This window comes from Emiliania huxleyi (genome assembly GCF_000372725.1).
Source record: "Emiliania huxleyi CCMP1516 chromosome Unknown EMIHUscaffold_168, whole genome shotgun sequence".
In the NCBI taxonomy this organism is placed as follows: Eukaryota; Haptophyta; order Isochrysidales; family Noelaerhabdaceae; genus Emiliania; species Emiliania huxleyi.
The window spans coordinates 5,730-17,454 of NW_005200902.1; the positions used below are offsets into that span (position 1 = coordinate 5,730).

At 62.4% G+C, this 11,725-nt stretch overlaps 4 protein-coding genes across 4 annotated transcripts; 3 read left to right on the forward strand and 1 right to left on the reverse strand.

The window, feature by feature from the left end:
• Positions 1–1,276: 1,276 nt before the first annotated feature.
• Positions 1,277–2,587, reverse strand: EMIHUDRAFT_441961 (hypothetical protein; the record flags this gene model as incomplete). Its single annotated transcript, XM_005784732.1, has 5 exons — positions 1,277–1,717; positions 1,784–1,828; positions 1,894–1,921; positions 2,138–2,274; positions 2,309–2,587. 5 exons carry the CDS (start codon positions 2,585–2,587, stop codon positions 1,439–1,441), a joined length of 768 nt encoding a protein of 255 aa, XP_005784789.1. The 3' UTR covers positions 1,277–1,438.
• A 2,026-nt stretch (positions 2,588–4,613) lies between these two features.
• EMIHUDRAFT_230887 (hypothetical protein) lies at positions 4,614–5,891 on the forward strand (the record flags this gene model as incomplete). Its single annotated transcript, XM_005784733.1, has 1 exon — positions 4,614–5,891. The coding sequence occupies one exon, from the start codon at positions 4,614–4,616 to the stop codon at positions 5,889–5,891; it is 1,278 nt and encodes a 425-aa protein (XP_005784790.1).
• Positions 5,892–7,624: 1,733 nt separating this feature from the next.
• Positions 7,625–9,022, forward strand: EMIHUDRAFT_230889 (hypothetical protein; the record flags this gene model as incomplete). The annotated part of the gene is made up of 1 exon (XM_005784734.1): positions 7,625–9,022. The coding sequence occupies one exon, from the start codon at positions 7,625–7,627 to the stop codon at positions 9,020–9,022; it is 1,398 nt and encodes a 465-aa protein (XP_005784791.1).
• Positions 9,023–9,059: 37 nt separating this feature from the next.
• EMIHUDRAFT_230890 (hypothetical protein) lies at positions 9,060–9,897 on the forward strand (the record flags this gene model as incomplete). Its single annotated transcript, XM_005784735.1, has 3 exons — positions 9,060–9,120; positions 9,640–9,728; positions 9,763–9,897. The coding sequence occupies 3 exons, from the start codon at positions 9,060–9,062 to the stop codon at positions 9,895–9,897; spliced, it is 285 nt and encodes a 94-aa protein (XP_005784792.1).
• Between the last annotated feature and the right edge of the window lie 1,828 nt (positions 9,898–11,725).

An 11,725-nucleotide genomic window follows, 5' to 3' on the forward strand; every position in this document is an offset into this window, starting at 1 on the left:
GCCGGCCTCCCCTCCGCCGCCCAGCCCGCCACCGCCCTAGCCGCCGCCACCCTCTCACCCGCCACCGTGGCCGCCACCGCCCTCCCGGCCGCCACCATCGCGGCCGCCGCCCTCCCCTCCGCCGCCGTCGCCGCCACCGCCCTCGCCGCCGCCACCACCGAGCCCACCCCCGTCGCCTCCGCCGCCCTCACCGCCGCCCTCGCCGCCGCCGCCGTTGCCACCGCCCTTGGCGCCACCTCCGTCGGCGCCCTGCCCCCCGAGCTCGCCGGGCAGCTCCCCAGAGATCGTGACGACTCTTCGGTTTCGAAATGCCACTTTCGAGGTGGATGAACTCCAGAGAGCCATTCTCAACGCTCTCCGATGCGAGGGCGGCCTCAACAAGCAGGCCGACTTGGACGGCCGCGTCAAGGTAGATGTGGTAGACAAAGAAGATGGTCAAGTGAACATCGTGCTCACGAAGGACAAGAGAGCTGGGGGCGGAATTGCAGCCAGCGACATTGCCAACGGTAACGCCACTACACAGGACTGCTTTTGCCAGGCTTTTGCACTACCATGAGTGAGTATCTCGGCAGCAAGTTGGAGTGCGAGGAGGTTCCCTTTTCTTCACCACGCCCTTCGCCGCCACCTTATCCTCCGCCCCCGCCCCCGCCCTCGCCGTCCGTTCCGCCGCCTGGCTTGCCGGCGCCCGAGTCAGGCCCGCCGAGCGCCCCGACCCCGTCGTCGCCACCGTCAATATGGAACGCCAGGTTACTGGACGGCGGCTGTGAAAAGGCGAAAACCGCCAATTCTCACAATTATTCAAATGGCTCCCTCTCCTCCATCCTCCACCGAACGACGCCGACGACTGCATCTTCTGCCGCACCGCCATCGCCTCGCATCGTCATCCCCGCCCTAGTGGTCATGCTGGCCGCAGCCTTTTCGCCACCGGCCTCGCCCTCGCCTATACCGCGCGCAGTGCCGCGCCTGTGAGGCGCGCATGCCGCCCCCCCGCCCCCCGCCCCCCGCGGCGGGGTCTGCAGCGGCGCTCGAGCGAGAGCCGCCAGCAGTGAGCGAGAGCCGCCAGCACAATGGTTCGAGTGGGCGCTCGCGAGCGGCGATGGCACGCTTGCCGGCCAGCTGGCGACGAGCGAGGCCGATCCGCCGCGAGGGCGGCCGGGCTCGGAAAACGGGGGAGCCGTGACGCTCTCCCCTCTCCGTTCCTTCGCCGCTTTCACGATTCACCGCTGTCCGGGCGATCATGCCGGGCGATACACCGGGACGGGTCTCAGTTTTGTCGTGTTGCGCCGCCTCATTAAAAATGTGTGCGCGCGTGTGTTTGTGATATTGTGCAGTATTCAGTATACTATAGCATGATTGTCGAATGGTCACGCTCGTCGCTCGACGCTCGTGCGTCGCCGCCGGCGCCGCGCTGCACATTCTCTCGTCACCCGCCGACAGATCATGTCTGGGAAGGCTGAAGCGGCCTCGCCTCGAGAGAGCCGACAACCCTGAGCTCCGACAGGCCCGTCCACCGGCCGAGCGCGCCATACACCTTTGCCGTCACCCGCCCCTCGTCAAATCTGATCACCGTCGCCTCTCCACCGCCGCCGAGCGCCGCGAGCCTGGTGTATGAGCACTCAGTGGACTGAGGGAGGGAAGAACAAGTGCCGTGCAGTGTAGTCGGGACACGGGCCATTCCGCATCTAGGCGCCGCGAGCCGCGTCGCTCGCTCATCCGCCTAATAAAAAGAAATCCCGCGCTAGAGAGGGCAAGCTGTGAGCCGTCGCGTCGCTGGCTCCTCCACCTCGAGAGAGGCGGTCAGGAAGAGGGGCCCGGGCGGGATCCACTCCTCGCCTATCATGAAAAAATAACCAATGACTAATCACTCGACGGGGGTCCGGGCGGGACCCTTTCCTCGCCGTCGCGGCCGAGCCCGGAGCACCTGGAGAGTGGAGAGACACCGGGACTGAGGTGTAGGAAAGAGGTGGTGCAGGACTGAGGTGCAGGACTGAGGTGCAGAAATGAGGTGCAGGACTGATGGGGCGCGATGCGGTCTCGTGCAAGGTACTCTGAGCACCGCATGCAAGAAACGGACGTGCCGTCTCGAGTGCTAATCTGGGATACAGGGACACGTACTCCGCATCTACTTTCGCCGCACTCGAGCCTCATCTCGAGTGAGTGCCGCTCATCCCCGGCCTCGTTCACCGCGCTCCAGAGGCCGGTGGAAGCAAAGAATTTGCTCGGCCGTCGCAGCGCAGCAGTGCCCTGCGGGTACTCACCGAACCGGCCATCCCGCTCGAAGCGAACCTGCAGCGCCACGTCAACTGACCGAGCCATGTCGCGGCCGATGGAGAGGCGGAGCTCCCAGCCGTCGTCCCGACGAAATTGCCGGCACGCGCACAACGGCGGCCTCGGGCTGTATCAGATCCCAAAGCGGCGACTCCGGCCGGGCAAAGATTGCAACGCCACTCAACACGGTGATTACGATCCCAGCGGGCGGCCACTCGATTGAGCGCACACAGCCGCCGCGACAGCAGGTGTGCCGCGCGGCCGCCGACGAGATGGACGGCTGCACGAACGAGAGCGTAGCGGCGAAAGCTGCAAGCATCCGTGAAGCCGCGTCAGGTGATTTCTTTTGAGTCCCGATCTGTGCGAGGACGATCTGCTGTCCGACGGGCAGCCGAGCGCCCTGGCTAAGTATTGAGCGACCCTGTAACCCTAGGGCCTACTACCCAACCATTGCGTCCGCGGGCAAACGGGCGCCGACTGCACCGCGCGCGCTCACGCGGCGTTGGGCACGTGCTCCGCGAGGAACAGAGTCCCAAAGTTGGCGTCCGGCGGCCGCACACCCAGCGCCTGCAGCACTGCCGAGGGGCGGGGCGCGGCCTTGCCCGCCACAAGCACGAGACAAAGTCGGTCGCGCCCTCGTCTCGAGCGGCGACGAGCAGCGCCGGGTCGGCGCCGGCGGCAACCCGCACCCCGGATGGCCGCGCATGCATGAAGGCACGAGCGCAGCAGCGACGGCTCCGTGCCTTCTTGCACAGTGAAGACGACCGCTGCGGCCCCAGTGGAGGAGAGATGATCAGCTGCGGCCGCCGCCGCCTCCACCGCCGCCGAGCTGTCGACGGCGAGCGCGAGGGCCCAACTTGAGAATCGTGCTTTGAGTTGGGTTGTTTCGTGTTGGGTTGGGTTGTGGTTGGGTTGGGTTGTTCCGCGTGAGGTTGGGTCGTCGGCGCGAAGGGTGAGGTCTCGACCGCCGCCGCTCACGCCAGCGGACGGCCACTGCCGGTGTTTTTGGCTTCGCCACCGTCCAAGGCGTGCGCCATGCGCTCGCCGGCATCGAGCGAGCAACGTGATCGACCGAGCGGCTTGCTGTGTGGTCGCCTTCTTGTGGCTCTCGTCGAGAGCGTTTTGCGTCCCGGCGGGTGGGAGAATGTGTGTCGTCTGAAGTGTCACTGTGTGCGTCACATCGATGTGGATAACAAGCACGGTCGATCCGTCAAAGCGATACACTCGTTCCTATCACGCTGGAAGGCTTGCACGGAGCTCTGTGCCGGCACACAGAAGAGCCGTGCGGCAAGAGAAGAGCTCGATGGGGAGCGAGAACCGTCAGATTTTCAGGTGTAACCTGAAGTCCGTCGCGACGCACTCAATCCCTCCCGAGCGAAAGCCTGTGGCTCTCTCGAACTCGTCGATATATTGCGAATAAACTGCTCTTCCCGCATAGCTTGCAGAGTCAGAGGCGCAGAAAGGCTACGAGTGTTCGACGAGTCTTGCGAGCTGCGCGGTCAAACCTGGGGGGGACTGACCGCATCAAGGCGGACTTCCGAAACCTGGGTGAGCACCTCTGGCAGTTCTCGCTCCCCATCGAGCTCTTCTTGCCGCACGGCTCTTCTGTGTGCCGGCACAGAGCTCCGTGCAAGCCTTCCAGCGTGATAGGAACGAGTGTATCGCTTTGACGGATCGACCGTGCTTGTTATCCACATCGATGTGACGCACACAGTGACACTTCAACGACACACATTCTCCCACCCGCCGGGACGCAAAACGCTCTCGACGAGAGCCACAAGAAGGCGACCACACAGCAAGCCGCTCGGTCGATCACGTTGCTCGCTCGATGCCGGCGAGCGCATGGCGCACGCCTTGGACGGTGGCGAAGCCAAAAACACCGGCAGTGGCCGTCCGCTGGCGTGAGCGGCGGCGGTCGAGACCTCACCCTTCGCGCCGACGACCCAACCTCACGCGGAACAACCCAACCCAACCACAACCCAACCCAACACGAAACAACCCAACTCAAAGCACGATTCTCAAGTTGGGCCCTCGGAGCGCAGGTCGAGAGAGACCCTCGACGCCCATCTCGGCTACGGTTCCGACTCCGGCTCCGGCTGGTAGTCGGAAAGAGAGATTCTTGGTAGTCGACAAGCTGCCGAGCCAAATCACTGTGTGTGCCACATTTCCAGGTCGATGTGGCAGTGTGCATTCTTGTGGCCGTTAAGCTCCCCTTTTATTTTTAAGCTCCCCTTTAAAAAATCTTGGGAAAGGAAAAGAAAATTTGTCCACCGTCGCGCTGGTTTATGAGAGGTTGAGGCCTCAATAAAAAAAATCCTCCGAATTCATACTCACGGACGCTCTACATGGCGGCGCGACACCTTGTCCCTCCATGGGCGCCGACGTATGACATGCGATTATCGAGCGCGGCCATGCCATGCAACTACTCTGGCTTTTTCGACGTGCCTACGGCGGCTCAATGGGGGCTTGCCGACTTTGACTGGTCCAACGCCAAGCTCGTCTGGGTGAACGACAAGCCGATGGACTGCGAGGCCCTGCTCGCGCGGCAGGCGGAGGCGGTCAAGGCGGCCAGTCCGTCCACTCGGATCTTTGTGTACCGAAACCTCGTCAAGGCGCTCCCGTGGTTCGGCTCAGTGCGAGAGAAGCTCGAGGACCCCGCGTACTCCGGCTGGTTCTTGCACTATCGAACGAGCGGCGGCGCCAACTTCTCGTCGCCCGAGTGCACTGGCCGAAAATGCAGCCGGCTCTTCCATGACCAGGACCAGACGCCGTCGACGGACATCGCGGCCGACGGTCGCTGCTTCGAGGAGTGCGACTGCGGCAGGTCATTGCCGTGCGGCGAGTACTTGTGGGATCACCGCAACAGCTCGCTTCGCCAGTGGCTGCTCGAAGAGTACGTCTTTGGACCCAGTGCACTCGGCCACGGAGGGATCGACGGCCTCTTCCTGGACGACGAGTGGTATGATTCACCGCTGCCCAACCCTTCGTGGGGGCCTCCCGAGGGCTTCTGCACGGCGAGCCCCTACGGCGGACCCTCCGAAGTCCACCCAGGATGCGTCGCGGACATGGGTCTCTCGCATGCGGACGTGAGAGCCATCACCGCCGGCTGGCTGCAGACGCTGTCGCAGGTGCACGCGGCCGCGCTCGAGGCGGGGCGCTGGATCTACCAGCTCTTTCGCACGGTGGGCGCGCCGCCTCGAGCCGCAGAAGAGTGCGCCGCGTACTTCCGCGACGCCTGTCGCGCGGACAGCCAGGCGCAGCTCTCCGCCACGCTGTTCAGCTTCTCGGGCGCCCAGTCGAGGCCGCTTCCCTCGCCGACCGACGACGTCGCCGCCTTCCTGCTGACGCGAGGCCCGTATGGCTGGATCGGCTTCGGATGGGTGGGCTGCGTCAGCTGCAACCTGACCGCGGAGGATCCGCGCGGCCTATGCGACCCAGCCGGGGCGTACGAGCGCCCCTCCGAGCTCGACGCGGACTATGGCGAGCCGCGCGAGCTGTGCGCCGAGACGTCGACCTCTTCGCGCGTCTTTGCGCGCGAGTGGAGCAAGGCCCACGTCTCGTTCGACTGCAACTCGTGGAAGGGCACGATCGAGTCTCGACTACCGTTGAGCAGCCAACGCTGAGCGACCCGAGGCAGCCGCTTGATGAGCGTGCTCAGTACGCAGGCGTAAAAAATCTTTTTTAAAATATTCGGCTCTCTGCACACTCTGTGGGCGATCAGGATCACCATCAATGGATCGGGGATCACCATCAATGTAGAGCTGTCAAACGTTAACTTTGGGCCTAACAGTTGCACTATTGTTGGCTGAAAATCCTCAACGTTGTTCAAGTGTTCTCCCCAGCCCAAGCTGTTACTGTTTGTTACTGTTGTTACTGTTGTTCAGTGGTCAGCAAGCAGAAAATGCCAAAAAAACCCGGGTAAAACCCGAAAATACCTGGGTTTTTCCGGGTATTTTCGGGTATTACCCGCACTGGACGCTGGAGATCGTCGTGGGTCACTGCCAGGCCTTCCTTATTGTTGTTCAGCTGGCCTAACGTTAGCTACTGTTGTTGGGGAGCCCCACTGTTGTTCTGTTGTTACTGTTAACACTAGCAACACTGTTCAGCTCTTAACGTTTGACAGCTCTACATCAATGTCGCATCAAGAACCCACCCCCACCCCTCTCCCATGGAGGTGGTGGACAAGAACAGGCTGAGCGCATTGGGCGATTGCCCTTCTGGCAACAGCGGGAGCACCGAACGCGCACCACCGCGCTCTCCCTCCCCCACCTCGCCGCCTGCCATAAATCCCCGCGGCCGTCTGGGTCTGCGCCTGCTTCCGAGTATGACTCCGAGCCCGACTTTTCCGACGCTGAGGCGCGGCATAGGGTGGCAGGGGTTCTACACGACGCAGTGCAGGAGAGGCTGTGATGCAATGCGGCTATGGAGACGAGCTCTTCCAGGCGTGGAGAGACGGCAAGATACGGCAAAAGGACTTGCCGGAGGAGGGGGTGGCTATGACTTTGGACCTTTGCGAGAGGTGGCGAGCGGAGCAAGAGCGGTGTAGGCGCGTCCACGCGGCGCAGCGGCTCTCCCGCGACCAGAGCCCCTCCCGCAGCCGCAGCCGTCCGCAGCCCCAACTCTCGCCGCTCTCCAGGGTCAGGGGACGGATGAAGATCCCTCACACCAAGGTGTCCTAAATCCCATCTCGTCTCATCCGAGTTTGACCTTTTTTATTTATTTAGCCACTGGGTTCCGGCTCCTACCCAGATAGGGGCTGTCCCCACCCGTTACACCCTGTGCAATAGGAGATAGGCCCGGTTTTGACCGCCCCAGAGGGCCCAGAGGGCCCCGCAATAGGCAGGTAGGTAGTGGTGAGGGCTCACTCCCGTACCATGCGGAACCGACCCTATCCAGTGCTCAAGTGCTCAAGTGTGTGGGGGGGGGGGGGGGGGGATAAAAAACCCGAAAAGGGGAGTGGGAAAACCGCTCCGTTCGCTCGCGCGGGCGGGAGACGGCGCGTTTAGCCGCGAACGGGGGCCATGCCAGACGAGTCGCCTGCGGTTGGGACGCCGCCGAGACGGGTGCGGCGGGCGCTGGGAGTCTATTCACAGGGGGCTCAACGGGTAGTTCGCTTCGTTCGCTGCGCGGCCTGCGTGGGAATAGGTAGGTATCACGGAGCCTGGCGGTTGGTGCCCGCAATAGGTAGGTGGGTAGGGCGTTTTGCGCGAGTCAGTCACAGACTAAAGGTATCCGCAGGGGAGGGGAACCCTGACGGGCCCGCCGCCGACCAGCCGCCGACCGCGGAGTCGTGTCGGGAGTCGCTCAGGAGTCGCTGCGTGTTGGGAACTGCCGGAGTCGCTCCGTGCGGCTACAGATGCCGTGGGGGGTTTTCTTTCTGAGTGCGGTGGCTCACTACAACTTTGAGAGATGGCTCGGACGCCGCTCGGTCGAGTCTCTGTGGCCAGACACCATCCCGTCGCAGCCGGCTCTCTGCTCGGCGGGGGGGCATAGCATGTACGTGTCGCTCGCAGAGCAGCTTGATCGCGTCGAGCGAACCGGCTGTGGCGAGCGCAAGTCCGCAACGTGCATGATGAAAATAGGGCGGGATCGGAATGACGGGATGGGCTCGCAGATGAATCGCCGGCTCTCTTTGTTCGTCGCAGCGTTTATGCTGAACTGCGCTTTCGAACATGCCCCAATCTTGCCAATGAACGCTCGCAGCGCCAAACACGGCGTGAAGCCCGGCGCGGCAGAGCACCACTTTCGACTCAGCGGCGCGATCGGTGCGCCGATCGACGCGCTCGCAAGTGAGTCAGTATGTCGGATTCGGTCGCGGAAACAGAGCTGGGGGGAAGGGTGCCCGTCGCTGCATCCGAACATTTTTCGCAACAACACGCGCCTTGAGGCGCTTGGAGCAACATTCATTGCGGCAGCAGCCCCGCGAAATGGCACCGCAGCGTTGCTCTCTCTGGCCGCTCGCACGCATTTCTTGTATCGAGTGGAGCAATGGCAGCGTCAAAGCGAAGGGCAGGGCGTGACATGCGGCTCGGATCCGATCTACTTTCCGGCTGCTCTCGACCGCTGCCGCTACTTGCAGGCTCGAGTCTCCCTGCGCGCTGCCTACTTTGACCCCCAGACCCCGAAACAGCACGCGCACTGTCCTCCTTTTGCTGGCGGCGAGTATCAGCCATCACGGGGGACTGCAAGGCCCGCACAACGCTCGCTCGACTGGTTCCAGCCCGCGAGGGCGGGCACAATGCCGCTGGAGATCGCGGTGCACATGCGCCGCGGTGACCTCCGGAGTGTCGACCCAGGGCGTTTCATCCAAATGGACTCGTACAAGCACCCACTGCGCGCCTTGATCGCCGAGGTTGAGGGGCTGCGCGCAACGTGGGCTCAGCTGGGGAGGCTGCTGCTGCCACAGCTGCATGTCATGTCGGAGGGCCTCGCCGCTGACTTTGCAGCGCTCCCGAGATGGCTCAATTCCACGTGGCCGGTTCGCTTGCACCTCGACTCGGACCCCCTGGCTACGATTGATCACCTCATCGGCGCCGATGTACTCGTCGGATCCATAAGCAGCTACAGCAACACGGCGATGATGTACTCTGCCGGTGTCCACTTGCAGGTGTGCTGCGCGAATGAGTTTGACCCGCCACTTCCGTGGCGTGACCTCCACAAGCAGCCGGCTCTGCAACGCGAGTTTCGCTGTCAGCTGAGCGCTCACTTGGAATACAAGTGGCGCCAGAAGTCCGGCACGTCACTGCGCTTCTAGAGCGGAGCCCATCAGGCGTGCACCATGAGAACTTGTTATGGACACATTGATATTCTTCCATTTCGAGCGCTCCGATCTCGATTGGAAACTCGCAACTTGTAAGCGCGCTCCGCCCCCCCCCCCCCCTTCCCCCGAGAGATTTTGGGGGAAACGGACGCGCACCAAAGGAGATGGAGGAACGACACAGCCCTTCTTCCGTGCCTAGACCCTAATGAGTAGTGTTGTGAGAGACTTCGAGCCTTGCAGTTGCTCTGTCGCTTGCATGCTCTGGGGTGGCGGCTGGCGCAGGGGCCCCCGGCCCACACCGTGCGCCGCGCAGCAGTGCGGAAACGGGGCCCCGGCCTGAGCCCTGGTCTGACAGCCTGACAGCAAACCCCGGACACAGCGCCTGACAGTGCCCGACACGCGACAGCCTGACAGCACATAAGACATATATCTGACAGCCTGACAGCAGAGTCTGACATCAGAGGTGACCCGTCGCTGTCAGGCCCTAACGTGCGACAGCCTGACAGCTGCCCGACAGCCCGACAGCTCACAGTGGCCTGACAGCAGCGCTGACAGCCCGACAGCCCGACCAGCCCGACAGCAGCACACCAAGCAGCACAGACCTGCGCCAGCTCTCGATGAGTCAGCGCAGCGCAACGGGGTCTTCATCAACGACCCCAAGGGCCTCTTTATCCTCCGGTGGTACCGTGAGGTGAAAAGGGTGACGGGACCCCCCAGACGGCCCGCGCTACCAGAACAGAGCGTGCAAGTACTACAAGCTGATGAGCGACAACGATGGGGAGGCCTTCCGCTGGACCAACAACTACCAGATCATCAGCAAGTTGTGCGTCCACCATGAAGAAGATGGTGGGACCGGAGGCAGAGTATAGAGACGTGTAGTAGAGTCCTGCTGGTCTCCTCTTGATAGTGTCATAAGTATGGCTGGTGTGTGTCAGAGCCTGACAGCACCCCGACAGCACCACCTGACAGCACCTGACAGCACCGGCCCTACGTCTGACAGCAGCAGCAGCCCGACAGCTCTGACAGCTCTGACAGCGTCTGACAGCAACACCCGACAGCTCCGACCGACAGCACCCGACAGCTACAGAGAGCACCTCTGATGTCAGACACGCACCCGACAGCACCCGACAGCACTGACAGCACCTGACAGCTGGTCTGACAGACGCACCTGACAGTGCCTGACAGCGCCTGACAGCCCGACAGATCACCTGACAGCACGTGACAGCCTGACAGCCAGGGCTCAGGCCCCGGCGCTCAGAGTCGCTCAGAGCACCAACTTCCCGATTAAGTACGGTTAAGTAGAGGGTAGATTTAGAGAGATATCGAGGAGTACATACAGATAGACCCTCCAACCATCAGAAAACTCCGACCTGATTGGTCGTACTGACCGCCGACAGATCACTCCAGACAGCAGACAGGCCGACGTCTGCACGCGGCCGGCCGGGCGAGAGGCTTGACACGATCCGGCCCTGCGACCCTGACGCTGCTGCTCTAGCTATCAGCCATGCACTGCTGACTGCTGCCACAATGTGCGACCTGTGCTGGCCCACTTGGCGGCCTTCCCGGTCAGTGGTGAGGCGCAGTTCAGAGCTGTCGATGGCGCGATGCCGCACTGGTCCCACATTGGTGACACGATACCACCAAGTTTTCCGGTCCAAGAGAGAGGCACCGGCGCTGTCCTGAGAAGTGCGTGGTCCCTCTTGACTGCCCATGCGCGCGAGGCTGTGTAGGCATAGCCTCGAGAGTGCCAGCAGCCAATCCGAGGCAGTTTGTGACGCGCATTGCGTCAGAAGCGTGCACGCAGCTGGAAGGACACCTTCCTACTGGCCGTACGATCAGGTCGTCACTGAATGCTTGATACTAAGGCCGCGAGCTATGCAGGTGATCAATTGTGCATCATGGCACGGTCAGCAGCGCCGACAGGCTGTCGCAAGGCGTGATAGCATGGCCGCAGGCGGGCCATGGGACCCCATCTCCCCCCCGCATGGACACCCTCTGGGGCCCCCGCGCCGGCCCAGAGCTTGCATGTTGACTAGATACACAATCCTTTTTGTTTCCCTCGCAGCTCGCAAGCTCCCACTCAGCACGTGGGACGTGCGCCGTGCGGTTGATAAATTGTCTTCGTCTTTCCTCGCCCGCCTTATTAGTTCCATCCACAAACAGCTGTCGATCGAAAACAGCTGCATAGTATGATACTAAGTATTTAGCAAACCCTCCCTGTCTTTAAAGCGCGTCTGCTCCTTTTTTTTAATCAGCTGGGGGCCATATTTGATAAGATCTGGTGCTACTTAAATAAGTTTGCCAGGACGACTCCCCGCACCTGCCCACCCTCGCGCCGGAACTCCGACTACTCGCTACTCGGGGCGAACACATTATGCCCCTCGCACCGCGGGTGGGGAATGTTTGAATTTGTGGGTGACGCATATCGGTCAGTGTGCTCGTTTGCTGCCAAATGCGCGCGCAGGGTACCGTCGGAGTGCTCGAGGAAGTGTGCAGACAAGTGTGCGGATGCGGGGGCACAACACTCGCAGGCGGCGGATGGCTCCAAAGACGCGCAGCCCATCCGGGCGCAAGTGCCACACAAAGTGGACCACGAGGCGCCCAAGCACGACCAGGAGTATTACACGCGGCCTCTGCTGCCGCCACCAGAGAAAATGTGCGCAGAGTCGGGCCAGCTCATCGCATAGTGAGTGTGTA